The sequence below is a fragment of the Chrysochloris asiatica genome, unplaced genomic scaffold, assembly GCF_000296735.1.
Source record: "Chrysochloris asiatica unplaced genomic scaffold, ChrAsi1.0 scaffold00047, whole genome shotgun sequence".
In the NCBI taxonomy this organism is placed as follows: domain Eukaryota; kingdom Metazoa; phylum Chordata; class Mammalia; order Afrosoricida; family Chrysochloridae; genus Chrysochloris; species Chrysochloris asiatica.
In genome coordinates, this window is record NW_006408565.1 from 984611 (window position 1) to 1004221 (window position 19611).

Below are 19611 nucleotides of genomic sequence, written 5' to 3' on the forward strand. Positions count from 1 at the left end.
GTTATTGAAAATACCATGGCTTGGGTCAGGCATACCTTAGTCCTCAAGCTGAACTTCATCAGTAAGTGCTTCAAATTCTCTTCACTTTTAGCAAGCAAGGTTGTGTCATTTGCATATTACCGGTTGTTACTGCATCTTCCTCCAGTCCTGATGTCACATTCTTCTTCATATAGTCCCTCTTCTCAGGTAATTTGTTCAGCATACAGATTGAATAAGTATGGTTAAAGGACGCATCCCTGACGCACATTTTAGGCCATTCCGTGTCCCATTGTTCTGTTCTAATGACTGTCTCTTGGTATATTTACAGATTGCTCATGAGCACAACTAAATGTTCTGGAATTCCCATTCTTCACGATGTTATCCATAATTTGTTATAGTCCACAGAACACCTTTGCATAGTCAATAAAACACAGATAAGCACCTTTCTGATGTTCTCTGCTTTCAACCAAGGTTGATGTAATATCCACAGCGTTAGTATTCTTTATGTGTCCTCATCTGAATCCAGCTTGAATTTCTGGTTGTTGTCTATTGATGTACTGGTGCAACCATTTTTTAATTATCTTCAGAAAATTTTTACATGTGTGATATTAATGATATTGTCTGATAATTTCCACATTCTCTTGGCTTACCTTTCTTTGATATGGGCACATATGTGGATCTTTTCCAGTCAGCTGGCCTGGTAGCTGTCTTCCAAATAAATGTCTTGGTGTAGAAGAGTGAGCACTTCTAGCACTGCATCCATTTGTTGAAACATCTCAATCTGTATTCCATCAATACCTAGAGCCTTGCTTTTGTCCAATGCCATCAGTGTATCTTAGACTTCTTCCTTCAATACCACTGGTTCCTGATTAAATGCTACTATCTGGATGGTTGAACATCAGCCAGTTCTTTGTAGTACAGTGACTCTTTATAGTCTTTACATCTTCTTTGGATGCTTTCTTTGTCATGCAATATTTTGCCCATAGTATCTTGTAATGTTGCAACCTGAGGCTTGAATTTTTTCTTCAGTTCTTTCAGCTTGAAAAATGCCAATGGTTTCTTCCCTTTTGATTTTCTAACTCTAGGCTTTTGTACATTTCATGATCTTACTTTACTTTGCCTCCTCGAGCTGCCCTTTGAAATCTGTTCAGCTCTTTTACATCATCATTTCTTCTATTTGTTTTAGTTCAGTCTCTTCTGACATCCACATTGGTCTCTTCTTTTTTCCTCTCTTTTTAATGACGATTTGCTTTCTTCATATAGAATGAAGCTAATTTTCTAAAGTTATTAGCCTTTCAAAACTTCAATTCCAAAACCAGTCCAGTCACATCCACCATTGGTTTTGGGAAGAATTAACTCAGAAAGGGACAGTAAGACAGGTCTTAATTATTAGTTCTGCTATAACAGGCATAGCACAAATTGGTAACTTTCATAAAAAGAAATTTATTTTTCACAGTTTAGGAAGCTAGGAGTCTGAATTCAGGGTGGCAGTTTAAGGAGACGGTTTTCTCTGTGTGAGCTCTGGGGGAAGCGCCTTATCTTTTTGAACTTCTTTTCCTGGATTATCTTCATGTAGCTTGTCATCTGTCTTCCTCCATCTCTGCTCTTCTAGATTGTTTGATGTCTTTTATATCTTAAAAGAGATTGGTTCAAGATACACCCTACACTAATCCTGCCTCTTTAGCATAACAAAGACAACCTATTCCCAAACAGAATAATTGCCACAGGCATAGAAGTTAGGACAACACATATTTGTGAGAATATAATCCAGAACAATCCAGAACAAAAGGTTACAATGAAATCGAACAGTCAGAACGGAAATAAAGAGAAGTGACGTTTACACCTTGTGAAGAATGTAGACAATGTCCCTGAGCATCTTATGTGGAAATTGTTGGATGGAAATCTAAACTTCTGTGTAGACTGTCACCAAAAACACAGTTAAATATTATTTATTTCCAAGAAGGGTACAATGCACAGCTGCCCACAGTGGTTGCTGCTGAGCTGACTAATGTTAGTATATAGCGATGACCCCCACCAACCTGTTGATCTGACTTACACCACATCTGTCCTCATCCCTCAGGGGAGAAAAGTGATGAGGGACAAAATGTAATGAAAGAGCCTTCAATGTGTTCCACCTTAGAGTTCTTTACGTGGCACACATTGAAGGCACACATGACAGATACCCTGTGATACCATCCATCAATGTAGAAAAAGTGTGCATGTACTGGGAGGAAGTATAAAAGACAGATGAACATAAAGTAAAATGTTGACAGTGGTTGTGCCTAGGTGGTGGGGTTTCTGGAATTTTGTTTTGTTGGTTTTCAGTATTCCATAGCTTAATGCTTTGAGCAGAATTTTATAATTTGTTTATGTGTTTGTGTGTGTGTGTGTGTGTGTGTGTGTGTGTGAATTGGGTGATGTTTTACAGAGCAGATCTAGTATTTTGTAGTACTTTAAAAAATACAATGGGAAATCATCCCAATCAAAATGTTATTGTTGTTGTAAAGTGCTGTTGAGTCAGTTCTTACTGATAGTACCCAGAGGGTTTCCAAGGAGAGGTTGGTGGGTTTAAACCACCACCTTGCAGTTCAAATCATCCTTGCAGTCCAGTGCTTATCTGCACCACACCAGAACTACAATCACAATAGTAACCACAAGATAGAAAACACTCAGGTAGTATTTAAGTAGATATTTCTTTTTAGTGGAATTTTCTAGAGTGGTTAAGTATGTCTTAAAAGTTCTAAAGCTTACCATGAGTCTGACAGTGGTGTGTGTGTGTGTGTGTGTGTGTGTGTGTGTGTGTGTGTGTGAGACTCACACATTGAGGGTAAGTCAAAAATTATCTGCACTTCGGTTGCATTAAAACACCCGTCATTGTCAACAACTGATGACATTGGGCATGCACATCAAATGATTATGTCTAATAGACGAGTGACAGTGGATTATGTGTCACAGTTTTATTTTGTAAATAAAAAATCATTTGCAAATCAGCCATGATTCTGCCTATGAAATAATCCGTGACAGACTTGGGTTTTAAAAAGTTTGGGTGAGACAGATACAGAAACAGCTCATGGAAGAGCATAAACAGAAGTGTTTAGAAATCTGCAAACTTTGGACTGGTACTTGATGGAAGGTAAAAGTTTCTTTTAAAAAAATCGCTACTGATGACAAGACATGGATTCATCACTACGAACCTGAGAGTGAACGGTAGAGTATGGAATACTTGGTTGATTGCCAACCAAGAAAAAGTTCAAAAGTTGATTGCCAACCAAGAAAAAGTTCAAAAATCAACCATCGGTTGAAAATTGATGCTTACAGTTTTCTGGGATTCTCAAGAGCCAATATTGGAACACTATCAGGAAAGAAGTTCAAAAATCAACAGTGCTCATTACAGTGAAGAGCTGACGTTTAAACTTTGGATTAAACACAGAGGACTGTTGTGATCTTGCATGACAATGCACATCCACACACCTCTACCCACACTGTTGACACTCTGCAAAAACTTTGTTTGGGTTGTTAAAGCATCCTCCCTATAGTCCTGATTTTGCTCCATCATACTTTCATTTGTTCCTCTGAAAATAACCCTTCAAGGGCAAAGATTCACCTCTGATGAAGAATTGAAGATAGCAGTGCATTCATGGCTCAAAGCTCAGCCTAAACATTTTTTAATAAGGGAATATGAACACTTGTTGACAGATGGACAAGCTGTATTAAAAACCAAGGTGATTATGTCGAAAAATGATGTATTTGTCTTTTCTAAAAGTTGATTAAAATAAATTCTACAGCCAGAGGGCAGATAATTTGTGACTTACTGTCTGTGTGTGTATGTGTGTTGTTGTTGTTAATATATGTATATGAAAACACTGGCAGTTTGACTAAATAAAAATGTAATGTCTTTATAAAAACTGAAGTGCCATAAATTATGAAAGTATATCAGGCAAAGATCAATCTTGAATATTCAAGAAGTACACTGTTGGTAGGATTGTAAAATGGTAAAACCACTGTGGAAAATGTTATGGTGGCCGCTTCTGAGGCTGGTTCTCAGGCCTGAGACATGACCTGGCCTGTTAAGCTGGCCTCATTCTAACATAGTCGCCATGTCCAAGAGAGGGAAAAAACTGAAGTTTCAGGCTCACAATGCCTGCTCCAGTCGAGTGACAGTTGCAAAGTATGCCAACTTGAATCTGGCCATTGTGAAGTCCGGAATGATCAAGAAAGCTGTCGCCAGTGCTATCCAGCAGGAAGTAAAATCTCTCTGTGGTGTGGAAGCTTCCCGGGTTCCAACAAAGGAAGCTCTTTCTGGGGCTGGTGAGCCCTGTGACATCATCAACAGCAGTGATGAGATGGATGCCCAAGAAGAAAGCATTTATGAGAGATCAGTCTCCAGAAAAAAGAAAAGCAAGAGGCACAAAAAAAATACCTGGACAGGGCTGAAGGAGAAGAGTCTCCCAGGGATATTTGGCTTTTGCTGGCCTCCTACATCTGTCCCGAGGACATTGTGAATCTTTTCCCCTGATTTGTAAGACTGCCTGGACTGTCACTTGGACAAGGTTGTACCAAAGGCACTACACGCTGGATACCTCTCTACCTTTGCGTCTGTGACCAGAATCAGTGGAGAAGCTGCGCTGTCTCCAGGCATGTTTGATCCGATCTCTGTACCGTGTGTATGCGCCATTGGCTACTCAAATCTCCAAGAATCCAGCCATTCCAGAAAGCACTCCCAGCGCACTAAAGAATTCCAAATGCTTGCTTTTCTGGTGCAGAAAGGTTGTTGGGAATAGACAGGAAACAATGTGGGAATTCAACTTCAAGTTAAAGAGGTTAAAGAGCAAGGGAGGGTTGCATGTATGGGAGGGTTGCAGCCGCCCATTCAATACAAAAGTGTTCACATCAAGCCAGACCAGGACTGCTACACCACACTCAATTCCATCTTCATTCCAATTGTCATGGGAATCATATGTACCCTGTTTCCTATCAACATGAGCACGGACATGCGGCACCATCGAGTGAGACTAGTCTTCAGGATTCTCCTATCTATGGTGGTCAGAAACTGTGCAGTGAACAGGGTGTGACAGTCAGCCTTGACCCAGTGCACAGTGTCTGGCTCTTTTGACTGGTGGCACCCTCAGTGTCCATTCTCCCTAAGAGCATAGTTATTGTGTCCTGTACCCGGGGGCTGCTCTGAGCTAGGCCTGTCCATTACTAATCAGATTTTAGTTTGGCAGTTGATTGTGTAACTGGTTTGTAATTAATGCACAAGCTCTTCAGGTTCCAGGGGCTTCTGTGTGGTGAGAGGAGGGGTTGACTCAAGAGAAAAACCAACTGATTTATAAATGTATTTTCATGTGCAAAACTGTATTTGAAAGGAGAAATATGGGCCTATTTTCTGCGTTAAAACACCGTTTAGTGCTATTGAGTTCGGTGTTCTTTATTGTTTTATCCCAGTGAAAATGGATGGTCTTGCTCTAGGGAAAAATTAAATTCTTGACTCTCCAAATTAGGAAGTTTCTGCATTCCCTTATGGGTTGTTGTTGTTGTTATGTGCCGTGGAGTCGGAACCGACTCATAGTGCCCCTGTACAGGGTTTCCGAGGGTGTAAATCTTTACGGGAGTAGAAAGCCTCATCTTTCTCCCGCGGAGCGGCTGGTAGTTTCGAACCGCTGACCTTAAGGTTCGCAGCCCAATTCGTAACCACTACGCTACCAGAGCTCCTTGGGTTAGAGGCCTAAAATTGTTGTTACTGTTGCTTCTTATTTAGCTGCTTATTAAATCCAAGTGATTCACCCTATGCCCTTCCCCAGAAATAAAGTAGGTGATAGGGTTTTCAGAATCTTAAAATATTGACTTCCGTGTCTTTTTAAAAATAAGTTTAGGATATTTTTGTGCAAATGTTCTTTTGCCTATTTGGGATTTTAGATTTAAAAAACTGTTTGTTTGTTTTTGCCTGAGGTTGGTTGTGGTAGTGATGGTGACTTGGTGCCCTTGGTACTGTATTAGGAACTTTACAAAACATCTCTAATACTTACAGCCCTGAAAGGTCGGTGATACTGGTCCTATCACTGGTGATGAAACAGAATCAGTGACTTATCCAAGGCCATACAGCCAGGAAATGGCAGAGCCAAGCTTCAGACCCAGGTCTGCTTTTTGCTGTACCACAGTGAAAATGATCAGTCTCATTTTTCTTGTGACAGATGGTGGGAAAAAGGAGGAGACAGAGTGAGTATAGACTTAAAAAAATAATAAAAGGGTGAGTAAGGATGAGATTAAGGAGCTCTGGTAGCCATCGTGGTTACGAATCAGGCTGCGAACCACAAGGTCAGCAATTCGAAACTACCAGCTGTTCCACGGGAAAAAGATGAGGCTTTCTGCTCCCGTAAAGATTTACAGCTTCGGAAACCCTGTACAGGGTCACTATGAATCAGAACCGACTCCATGACACATAACAACAAAGATGAGATTGAGATATATCTTATCCTTAATAAGCCTAAGATTATATATATATATATATGACTCATGAAGGAATCTTTAAAGGTGTTTCTTTTTAATTAAAATAAAAAACCAAGAAACTTACTGTAGGAAGGATAGCATTTTCATTGAATTGCTAGAAAGGCATTTATTAGCCTGAAGGTCATTTAAAAAAAAATGAGTCCTATGTAGAAACCAGCTCCCTGAACTAAAGTTAATTAGTGTCTGCCCTTTGTGGTACACTGTACATGTGCCCATGGGGGCCCGGCCTCTTATCCTTGAAGAAATGCTAATGTCCTTCTGTTGGTCAGAAGACTTACTGAATGTGGTATATTCTGAGAAGATGGTCATGGGTGGTTTTATTTTTTTTGTTAAAAGATAACCTTGCTGCTTGCCTGCCTCCTCCCCTCAAATTAACCAGTGAGCTGGGCATTAAGATGGTATTCTTGTTGGGGTAATTGTTAGCATGAGCCAAACTGCCAAATTGGGATGTTATTTTTTTCCTTACCATTCTCTCCACCCCCAGCTATTTAAAGACTATTCTTAGGAAGCATCTTCTTAATATTTCTGCTAGTCACCAGCTACAGCTTACCTTACCCTACACTGAGGGTGGTATCAACACTGTTCACACAGAAAGTGAGTCTGTGTCAGTGAAAAACTGCCATTGGACATTTAAAGAATAAAAACACAATATAAGAACAATGAGTAGCTTGTAAGTCTCTACAATCAAAAGTTACGTCTCCGAGGCAGAAGGAAAGAAGCACAGAGGCCATGGGTGCCATTAAGCAGAAGGGCGTTCTCCCAGTGGATTGTGTGTCCCCAGTTTAGGGAGTGAAATAAATTTGACTCAATTGAAAAATGAAAAGAAGAAGAAATAAAAGAAAATGTTCTGGCACTTTCTTTGAAAATTGGAAACAGAACTACCTTATGATCCACTACTAGGTATGAATCCTAGAGAAATAAGAGTCATGACTGAATAGACATCCGTGCACACATGTAGCAAACATGTACCCACATGTTCATCAAGCATTATTCACAATAGCAAAAAGATGGAAACAACCATCAGTGGACTATGGTACATACACACAGTGAAATACTAAATTGGAGCAATTCTGAAGATCACACCGGAAACAAGTTCAGAAATCCTGGTTGTACAGTGGTTAGAGCACTCAACTGCTAACCAAAACATTGGTGGTTCAAAGCCACCAGCCGCTCCATAGAAGAAAGATCTTGGAAGTCTGTTTCCATAAAGATTTACAACCTTAGAAACTCTATGAGGCCATTAGCGCTCTGTCCTACAGTGTTGCTATGTGTCAGAATTAACTCAAGGAAGTGGGCTGGGTTGGATTTATTTTTATTAAGTTCATTCATGGTCCTCCCTGGTTTATGTTAAATCACAATTAACCTGATTGTTGACACCAACCCAGACTTCATAGAACTTATAAATGTCTCAACACAGCATTGTTCAACTAACAATTCTGTAGAAAAATTTTAAAGTAAAATCCTTTAAAACACAATACAATAGTGTATATTAAACTATATGCACGGAGAATCTCAAGTTGCATTCCAACTCCAGTTACTGACATGTTAGAATCCCATGTGGACATTAAGATACATTGTCTACTATGGGCTGTCCACCTCCAATCCTCCAGACTCTGAGAGGTTTCCACCAGGATGTCCTGGTGAACGATACTCCACCACCTAGCGCCTTTCCCAAACACATTTCTATCATTGCTTTCTCTATATGCATATCTGTGTTGTTGTTGTTAAGTGCATCAAGTCGGTTTTGACTCATAATGACCCTGTATAGCATTTCCAAGGAGCAGCTGGTGAGCTTGAACTGCCAACCTTGTGGTTCAAACTGACTTTGCAGTCCAGCATATTAACCCACAGGCTGTGGTGTGGTGCTGTGGAATAAGCACTCAACCGCAATGTTGGTTTGAACCACAAGGTCGGTGGTTCAAATTCATCAGCTGCTCCTCAGAAACCCTATATGGGGTCACTATGAGTTGAAACGAACTCGATGGCACTTAACAACTACAACGTGTATATGTTGTTGTTGTTGTTGTTACTGTAAGGTGCAGTTGAGTCAGTTCAACTCATAGGGACCCTATGCACAACAGAACGAAATACTGCCCGGTCCTGGGCTAACCTCACAATTGTTGCCACGCTTGAGACCATCGATGCTGCCACTTTGTCAGTCCATCACGCTGGGGTCTTCCTCTTTTTCTCTGACCCTCCACCATACCAAACATGATATCCTTCTCCAGGGACTGGTCCCTCCTGACAGTATGTCCAAAGTATGAGAGACGAAGTTTGGCCATTCTGGCCTCCAAGGAACACTCTTCTTGGCTATACTTTTTCCAGCACAGATCTGTTTGTTCTTTTGGCAGCCCATGGCACTTTCAGTGTTCTCCTCCAACACCATAACTCATAAGCAGCAATTCTTCTACGATCTTCCTTATTCACTGTCCAACTTTCTCATGCATATGAGGTTATTGAAAATACCATGGCTTGGGTCAGGCACACCTTAGTCCTCAAGCTGACATCTTTCTCTTCAACACTTTAAAAAGTTTCTGTGCAGCAGATTTGCCTAATGCTATATATCGTTTGAGTTCTTGGCCACTGCTTCCATGAATGTTGATAGTTGATCCAAGAAAAATGAAGTCTTTGACAACTTCAATCTTTTCTCCATTGATAAGAATGTTGTTTATTGGTCCAGTGGTAAGGATTTTTGTTTTCTTTACATTGAGATGCAATCCATACCAAGGGCAGTAAGTATTTTAAGTCCTCTTCACTTTCATCCACATATCGCAGGTTGTTAATGAGTCTTCCTCCAATCCTGATGCCACGTTTTCTTCATAGAACCCAGCTTCTCTGATTATTGCTCAGCAAACAGGTTGAATAAGTATGGATATATACACATAAACATATGTATGAAACAATATATAATGACAATATATATGTGAAAGTGACAATACATATAGTGTATTAATTACTTTTTTGGATTTTCAGTTGACATACAGCACACTATCATTTTTTTCTCATTTAAAAGAGTAGGAAAGAGGCTCTAGTTTGCCTCTTTACACAGACCAACTGATTTCCAGGAATGACTTACATTTAGCTGGAGATGCCTGTGCTTTAGGAAAGTCATGAATTTTAATAACATTTCTAATAAAAAAAAATTTTTTTTTTGGAAAGGAAAAAGAGAGAAATTCCCAAAGATGCTTATACAAGGGGACTTCAAAAAGTTCAAGAGACAATGGAATTTAAAATTAATGGAATTTTTCCATGAGCATTTTGAAGCCCTCTTGTATGAGGATCTTCATAGCAGTTTTATTTTAATTTGTAAAACTTCTGGAAGCTAAATGGTTAATAGCAGATGATCTGTAAAATGAATTACAATAAATTCATATCATGAAATTCTGTGGTGTTATTTATATATATATATATATTTTTTTTTTACTTGTGAGTTGAGTGAAGGTTTACAAAGTAGATCATCAGTTTTACAATCAGCAAATCATATACTTTGTTTCATTACATGTTTGCAGTCTCCTCCATGTACCAGCAGTTAACAGTTGTTGTTAAGTGCAATCAAGTCAAGTTCAACCCATAGCAACCCTGTATAGGGTTTTCAAGGAGCAGCTGGTGAGCTTGAACCACTGACCTCGCAGTTCAAACTACTTTGCAGTCTTACACATTAGCCTACAGCGCCACACCAGTATTTACGTCACAGTGTTTCCATTCTTGTATTCCTCCCTGTGTCTCCTGCTACCTTCAGTTTTGCTCTGCCAACCTCCCTCTTGTTGTATATTGCCTACCCCATCACTTATGTTAACATGTGTCTACTTGCTACTCAGTGAATAATTCCCTCTCCCTCCACCCCATAATCATCATCAAATGTTTCATTTAGCCAGAAAATCTTTTCCTAAGTTTTTACAACATTGGTCTCATACAATATCTGTCCTTTTGTGATTGACTAATTTCACTCAGCATAATGTCCTCCAGGTTCATCCATCTATCATTTTTGAAATGATTTAATTACATAGAAAAAATCTTGCCACATATTAGTAAGTACACAAGTATTAACATAAAGCCTATGACTTATAGTGCACATTTTGTAGGAGAAAAATGTTTATATACACAGAACTCCAAGATCTTACAGTAAAGGTTTACAGTGATTATCTCTGAGAAAGTATTTAATTTTTTTTCTGTATTCATTTAAAATTTTAAGATTTTCTTTAATTACAACATAATACATTTGCAATTTTAAGATAGGAATGTTCTTTTTAAAAACCTAGCGGAGGTCAGGGTACTTTTGGAACTAATAACAGCAGTGGCTTGGGTGGCAGCTAACACTTTTATAGCACTTAACTGTGTGCCAGTAGTCTTGGTGTGGTGCTGCAGGTTGGTTTGAACAGCAAGGTCAGTGGTTCAAGCTCACCAGCCGCTCCTCGGAAACCCTATAAAGCATCTCTATGAGTCAAAACTGACTCTATGGCACTTAACAACAATTGTGTACCAGGGAAGGAATGAAATCCTTGGGTTGAGCCCACACTGAACTCTCTGCTAACAGAGTCTTACATCCAGGTGCTATCCAGCCTCTGCCCTCAGGGATGAATTCCAGTTCAGAAAATCCACTGAAGCCAAAGTGTTGGCCAAAGGTCAAAGAGCACGCAAGCTGACCTTCGGTGGGGTACATATAAAGGACACACAGTATTTAGAGGCTGTGGAGTGAAAAGAAGGTGAGATTTGGGAGCAGCCAGATGTAGATTCAAATCCTGACTATACCATTAACTTCCTGTATGATCTATCTGAATCTCTGCCTCCTTCTAAGTAATGTAAGGGCACCTCACAGGGTGTCATGAGAATTAAAAGTGACAGGTGCGTAAGTTTCTGCCAACAGCAGGTGCTCAGTAAATACTCCTTTTCCCTCCCCTTCTTGCTGGTGGCCATTCTTGTCTTCTTAGACTCTCCCTCCCTTTAAAAATATGTGCTTTCTGGCTTTTGCATCTGAGACCAGCAAAAGAAGGCTAAGAGCAGATAAGCAAAATAATACTTGGCTTAATTTGCCTTGTCACTGATTGAATGCAAAATGTGCTTGTGAATAATATTAACGCACTTTGTACTCATAAATATTTGTTAAATGAATAAGGAATAAGAAATGAAGACATACGTGTTCTTATTATAGATACGAAGTTCTTACTTGCCTCTTTTTGTCTTTTCAGCTTATCCACTCACTAAGTGTCCTCCTCCAACCATCCTCCCCAATGCTGAAGTCGTCACAGAGAATGAAGAATTCAACATAGGTAGGGGGAAAAACCAAACCAGTTACCTTCCAGGAGATTTCAATTTATGGTGACCCCATGCAGAGCAACACAGGTAGTGCCTCCCAAACCAGCCATCCCTGACAACTCAGAGCTGGTGGGAAGAGGCAGCAGAGGTGGAAGCTCCCCAGGTGGGAGCTCACATCTCTCCCATCCAAGGAGAGAAGTAACAGGTCTAGTGCAAGAGACTTGATACCTTGTCAACTAAATTTGCACCCTTTTAGCTATTTCCTAGGTAATCAGTTTTCCTTTATGGTTCTAGTCAATATGTTTTGAGAAACAAATCCATGCAAAACAGTATAAATTGTTTCTGGAATAGGAAAACATACTTAGACTCAGACAAGGACTATCTGTGAAAGGGAAACTGCAATTGTTTGGGTCCTTTGATTGGCGTTGAGGTATTTACTTCAGTCTCAACAGAACACGGCCTGCCGCTCAGCCTTGCCAGGAAGTGTGATCAAGGTCGAGGGCAGTGCTATTGGTTCTGCCCAACTGCTCCAGAGCATCCCGTGCTCAGTGTCAGGTTAGCCCATAAAGAAGGAAAGCAGGACTTAAAATGCTTACTTACTCAATCTGTAGTGAGTCATTTCCCATGGGTGAAAAAGTCACAGATGTGGTGAAAAACATGTGAAGTAGTTCACTACAGATGAGTAAGTAAGTTCAAGTAAGCCTGTGCTTACTGGGTACTCTGTCCTTAACAGGGATTGTAAATTTGAAAAGAAGCTTTGATTCTGTAGGAAGGTGCTGAGGGGTTAGGAGAGAGACTGATGCCAGCCCCACCTATTAGAAGTAGAATCTTTGATGTGACGAACTGTGAAGTTGTTCACTGCAGATTAGTAACTAAGCACAAGTAATCCCATGCTTACCTTGTTTATGGGGTAGCCCAACACCATTGCTGTTCTCTCTTTGCCAGGCGACATCGTGCGGTACAGGTGCCTCCCTGGCTTCACCTTGGTTGGAAATGAAATCCTGACTTGCAAACTTGGAACTTACCTTCAATTTGAAGGTCCACCCCCACTGTGTGAAGGTAATGGCACTGAGCCCTGTTGTTACTAGATCGGGTGAGATTTTAATCATAAAGCCATTTGTTTCACTCCCCCTAACATACCTAGTTCTTAGCTCAGTCCCTGCCCCATGCAGTACAAGGTCACTTGGTGAAGGAATGAGTAACCGCCTACCTATTCTTAGGTCAAATCTGGGCATTCCTTGGAATTTTCATACTGATAATTGGGAGAAGCGAATAGTGCGGCCTCAAGTGGCTTAGCACAGCAGCTTTGCCCTGTTTCTGTTGGTGTTTGGTGCCACTGAGTCAATTCTCACTCACAGCCCCACTATACACAACACAACAAAACACTGCTCAGTCCTGCAACATCCTCACAATCACTGCACTGGCGCCCATTGCTGCTGCCACAGGACCAATCCATCTCCCTGGGGGTCTTCCCCTTCATTGATGGCTCTCCACTTTACCAAGCACGATGCCCTTCTCCAGGGACTGGTAACATGTCTGAAGCATGAGACTTGAAGTCTTGTATCCTAACCTCTAAGGAGCATCCTGGCTGTACTTTTTCCAACACAGATTTGTCTGTTTTTCTGGCAGTTCATGGTACTTTAAATATTCTTCTCTAACACCATAACTCAAATGCATCAATTCTTCTATGGTCTTCCTTACTCATTGTCCAACTTCCAAATGCATATGAGGCTACTTAAAATACTATGGTTTGTATCAGGCAAACTGTAGTCCTCAAACTGACTTCTTTGGTCTTGAAGACTTTAAAGAGGTCTTGTGCAACAGATTTGCATAACACAATATGTCATTTGATTTCTTAACTGCTGTTTCCATTAAGTGTTGATAGTGGAGCCAAGCAAAATCTTTTCTCCATTTATCATAATGTTTTTTATTGACCCAGTTATGAGGATTTTTGTTTTCTTTACATTGAGGTGCAACCCCAGGTAGTTGTCGTCCAAATTTCGTGGACTAGATGAGTGGGTACCTCTAGTGACGCATCAGTTTGTTGAAAGATTTTAATTTATATTTCTTTAATTCCTGGAGCTTTGTTCTTTGCCAATGCCTTCAGTGCACCTTGGACTTCTTCCTTCAGTACCATGGTCTCTTGATAATATACTACCTCTTGAAATGGTCGAACATCGACCATTTCTTTTTGGTACATTGAATGTGCATGTTCCTTCCATCTTCTATTGATGCTTTCTGCATCATTCAATATTTTGTTCATAGAATCCTTCAATATTTCAAATGAAGGTTTAAATTTTTTCTTCAGTTCCCTCAGCTTGAGAAATGCTGAGCATGTTCTTCCCTCTTGGTTTTCCAACTCCAGGTCTTGGTTCATTTCATTATAATACTGGAGGGCAAACCCCAAAAAGTCACACACCCCACCATCCAGTGAATTCCATCTCAAAACGACCCTTCAGGACAAAATAGAACTGCTCCTCAAGGTCTCCAAGACTGAACATCTTTATGGAAGCAGATAGCTTCATGGTTCTCCCGAGAGCTTCTGGTGGGTTTGAACCACTGACCTTGTGGTTAGCAGTGCAACACTTAATGGACTGCACCACAGGAGAGCAGATATGCTCTAAGTTCATGGAGTGGACTAGACAGTTGGGAGACCACAGATGTCTCCTTTCCTATGTAATGCCTTGAGAAAAAGTGAACTTATTCACCAAGTTATCCCAACTGAGATACACAAACAGTACTCTGCCCTCCTGAGGCATCTGACCCAAGATGTGGTAGCTCATTGTCCTGTTCCTCAGTTTTCTTATCTGTGAAATTAGAACAATCATAGTCTGAGCCTACGTCACAGGGTCATGGTAAGAATTAAATGGGTTAATAATGGAAAACACTTTAGAATTATGCCTTTATTGTTGTTGTTAAGTGTTGTTGAGTCAGTTCTGATTCATAGCAACCCATAAAGGGTTTCCAAGGAGTGGCTGGTGGACTTAAACCACCAACCTTAGGGTTAGACGTCCAGTGCTTATCGTACAGCGCCATACCAGGACTCCTGGAACTATGCCTGTCCCATAGTAACTGCTGGGCTGCATGCTATTGCTAGTACTGGTACTATTACTGTCTCTATGGGGTGCTAACAGTTTGTACTCGACTGTTAACCTAAAGGTTGGTGGTTCAAATCCACTCAGTGGTACAGCAGAATATGGGCCTGGTGATATGCTTTTATGAAGATCACATCCAAGAAAACCCTACAGAGCAGTTGTACTCTGTAACACATGGGGTTTTTTTGAGTAAGAATCTACGCAACAGTACTAACAACAACATGGGGAAACAGGACTTACAGGGTGGTACAAACAGTTCACACATTTGGCTGCTGAACCAAAGGTTGGTGGTTTGAGTCCACCCTAAGGCATATTAGACAAAAGTCCTGGTGGTCTCCTGAAAAATCAGTCATAAAAACTATACGGATCAGAGCTCAACCAGAAGAAGAAAGAAGAGGATAAAAAGAGTAATCTGATACAATTTGATGAACTTGACCTACACCTATGGATGCAGTGGCTCAAAAGAGGGAACAAATCTTTACAACAAGGATCATTCCCACCCCCTCCATACACAGAGTAGACAGGGATGGGCAACTTGGACATTGGGTACCCAAAGTGGAGGGGCTACAAAGGCAAGAAGTGACTGACTTACAAGCTTTCAAGAGGGAACCTAGATTCAGAGGGCATGAAGGAAGATAGACTCTCCACTGAGTAGTTTCCAATCTGTCTAGGTGGGGTTGATGAAATGAAATACGGATGGGTCTGTTGTGATACAGTAGTGAATAATTGTTATCAGGACTGCTTGTGAGGGTTGGAAATGTAAAGGTAGACATTTTATAGCAAGAAGGGGAGTGATTAACTTTTCAGTCTAGGAGCGGAGGTCCCTGAAACTATCAGGGGATAAGAGTGGAGAGCAGGACCCTACCCAGAGAAGCAGTGATGCCTGAGATGGAGGCAGAGAAAATGATGTGGAGAGATGAAGCAGCTGGGGACTTTAGACCCAGAGAGGGAGAGGGGCTGTGTGCTGACGACCAGGGAGCAGGCTTGTAGGGTATACCCTTTGGTTGGTTGATGATGCATGGAGGGGATTGTAGCCATGGCAATGAAACAATATACAATAGGATGAATATAAAGCTAATGTTCTCCCATGTAAACTATCCCATAATTCACAATAAAACATTAAAAAACAAAACAAAACCCTATGGAATGTAATTCTATTCTGACACATGTGGGATTTCCATGACTAAGAGCAGACTCAACTATAAATGGTTGATGGAGAAATAGATCAGTCTCTCCCTTGCCCCTGGGAAAGTGGGGAGAATACAAAATATGGACAGTCAGTGATGATGGAAGGAGCCACAAGTCCCAGAATTAGCTGTCCCATTACACTGAGAAATTCAGGATGTGTTTGCTTCATTTGAGCTGACCTGCAATGACTTACAACCTCAGAAACCCTATAAAGAGTTGCTATGAGGCAGAACCGACTCAACAGCTACACACCAAACCAGGCCCAGTGAAAGGGCACTTTAGCATCCTTCTGCTCCGGAAGCCTCCTGATTGGCTCACCCTTAGCATCTCACCTCTGCCCCTGTTCCTCTGTCCTCTAATAGGACCCCTGTTCTCAGCTTTACCTTCTTAACCTCATTTGTTCTTCTGACTTCTCCAGATGTGACCTGTCTCTCTTTTTAATAACATTCTCCAGATGTGACCTGTCTCTCTTTTTAATAACAGTTTTATGGTGATATATTTGCATACCACAGAGTTCACCCACTTAAAGGGTACAGTCTAGTGGTTTCTGTTGTAATCTGTAATCGCGGAGTTGTGCAACCATCATCCCAGTATATCTCAGGACATTCTCATCACCCCCAAGAGAACCCGATTAGCCATTTAGCAAGCAGTCTCCATTTCCTGCCAACTTCTTCAACCCCCAGGCCTAGGAAACCACCAACCTAATTTTGGTCTTTATGCACTTGCCTACTCTAAACATTTCCTATAAATGGAATCATACAATATGTGGTCTTTTGTGACTAGATTCTTTCAGTTAGTTTAGATTTTCTAGGTTTGCTCACATTGTAGTGCATATCGGTACTTGAATCCTTTTTTAGAGTCAAATCATATTCCATTTGGAAAATAATGTTTATTTTGTCTATTCCACTCATCAGTAGATGGATAGTTGGATTGTTTCCGCTTTGGGGTTATTATGAATAATGCTGTGATGGACATTTGTGTACAAGTTTTTGTGTGAGCATACCGAGCTATTGTAGCTAAGAGTAGAATTGCTGGGGCATATGGTAACTCTGGTCTAACATTTATTGAGGACTTACCTGTGCAGGCACAATGTAATATGTAGTAATGTAATATTACGTGTTACACTGTGTATATAGTAATGATTTACATATATTATTTCAAATAATGTAACAGCTCTGTAAGGCGGTGTTATGTCTCTGTATTGAGATGGAGAAGCCATCACACAGAGAGAGGGTACCATTTATTCAGCACCACATCAGTTTCTGTTAAGATGATGGAATATTTCAGAACAGATAGTAGTGATAGTTGTGTAGTATGATGAACATAATTAATGTCACTGAATGGTAGCATTGAAATGGCAGATGTTTTTTTATTTAGGTATTTATCACACACACACACCAAAAAAAACAAAAAACAAAAAACAAAAAACCCCAGCACTACGTAGATGTGAGTGGCAGAGGCAGACTATCCTAGGAGTGTTTGATTTAAAATCCCATGTGCTTAAGCCAAAAGGTGTCTATCATTGGAAGAATGGGTAAATAAAATGTGATACATGTGCATAGGGAAGGGGCTCTGATAGTGTAGAGGTTACAAGTCAGGCTGTGAACCTCAAGGTCAGCAGTTTTAAACTACCAGCCTTTCTGCAGGAGAAAGATGCGGCTTTCTGCTCCTATAAAGATTTAAAGCCTCGGAAACCCTGTGCAGGGTCACTATGAGTTGAAACCAACTCCACGGTACTTAGCAACAACATCAAAGATTTACAGCGTTAGAAACCCTATGCAGGGTCTCTGTGATTCAGAACTGACTCCACAGCACATAACCACCACCACAACCACCATGCATAATGGAATATCACTGAGCCATAAAGAGACATGACATTCTGATAACATAATACCTGATGAATGGCTCATGAAAGCACTTTACTGAGTAAAATTAGTTCAGGTTGAAAAGGACAGTTATCATATGATCCCATTTATATTCAAAGGCATAGAGACAAAAATTGAACAGTGTTTACTAAGGGTTGGGAGAAGAAGATAATGGGAGTTGCTGTGATGGTGTACTGAGTTTCTGCTAGAGGTGATGTAACAATTTTCGAAATGGATAGTGGGAATGGTAATGCAACAGGGTGATTGTAATTCATTGTGCACTAAAGACACTAGGAGTCCTGGTGTGGTGCTGTGGGTTAATGCACTGCACTGCAAAGACCGCCAGTTCAAGCTCACCAGCTGTTCATTGGAAACCCTATACACGGTTGCTATGAGTCGGAACTGACTTGACGGCCCTTAAAAACAACAACAACAAAGATAGCCAAGATGGCAAACCTTTTGTTATATACATGCGAGTAAGTCAAAAAGTATTGCACAGGTTTACAAATTTTAACAAAATATGTTAAAGCCTGTCTCTGTGACAAGTGGATAGCTCCAGACAAGTTCTCTCAATAACACTGGTCTTAGTCTTAGGAGGGTGACTTCGATGAACGGTCCAATCAAAACAGGGACTTCTGAAGGGATCTCCTGGGCCAGCTCAGTTCAAGGCAAAAAGGTTAGCTCAGAATGTTATGACAACTAACATGGCCCCAAAAGAGTAATCTTGATAGATTTTCTCAAAGAAAACAGGATGGACAACCACGGAGGTTTATTAGGAAGAAGTTATCTGAAAATTAAAAACTGCATTGGTGAGGAAAAGGCCAGGAAAGCTGTGTCAAGGGATTTGTGCCCATCACAATAAAGCACCTGCTCATTCTTCAGGGCTATGAAAATTCTGGTGTGAAACCTTACCTCATCTTCCCTACAAATTCTGATCTTGTGCCTTCAGACTTTTTTTTTTTGTTCCCCACACTCACAGAACATTGAAATGAAATATAATTTGGGTCCCTTGAAGATGCCAAAGCTACCATTTTGATGTGGTATAAATCCAAGAACACAGACTTCTTCAAGGAAGGGGTGGGAAGGGACAGCTGGTTTTATTGTTAGGTGCCATCAAGTTAGTTCTGATTCATAATGACCAAATGTACAACAGAATAAAACACTTCCCAGTCTCTAACCATCCTCACAGTTGTTATATTTGAGCCTACTGCTGCTGCCACTGTGCCAATCCAACTCACTGAGAGTCTTCCTCTTTTTCATTGACTCTCCACTTTACCAAGCATGATGTCCTTCTCCAGGGATTGGCCCCTCCTGATAGCATGAGAGACCAAGTCTCACATCCTGACCCTCCAAAATATGAGAGACCAAGTCTCACATCCTGCCTTCTAAGGAGCAGTCTAGCTGCACTTCTTCCAACACAGACATGTTCATTCTTCTGGCAGTCCATGATACTTTCAGTATACTTCACCAACACCATAATTCAAATGCATCAATTCTTCTACAGTCTTCCTTATTCATTGTCCAGGTTTCACATGCATATGAGGCAATTGAAAGTACCATGGCTTGTGTCACGCTCACCTTAGTCCTCAAGCTGACATCTTTGCTCTTCAACACTTTGCAGAGGCCTTGTACAGCAGATTTGCTTAATGCAGTACATCGTTTGATTTCTTCACTGCTGCTTCCATGAGTGTTGATTGTGGATCTAAGCAAAGTGAAGTCTTTGA

At 40.7% G+C, this 19611-nt stretch overlaps 1 protein-coding gene and 1 pseudogene across 1 annotated transcript in view; both read left to right on the top strand.

The window, feature by feature from the left end:
* CSMD2 (CUB and Sushi multiple domains 2) overlaps positions 1–19611 on the top strand; it is a 933956-nt gene that overhangs the window by 835883 nt on the left and 78462 nt on the right. The window contains 2 exon segments of the mRNA XM_006862126.1: positions 11673–11753; positions 12685–12798. Coding sequence (XP_006862188.1) covers positions 11673–11753; positions 12685–12798 — 195 coding nt within the window.
* LOC102815184 lies at positions 3718–5132 on the top strand (annotated as a pseudogene).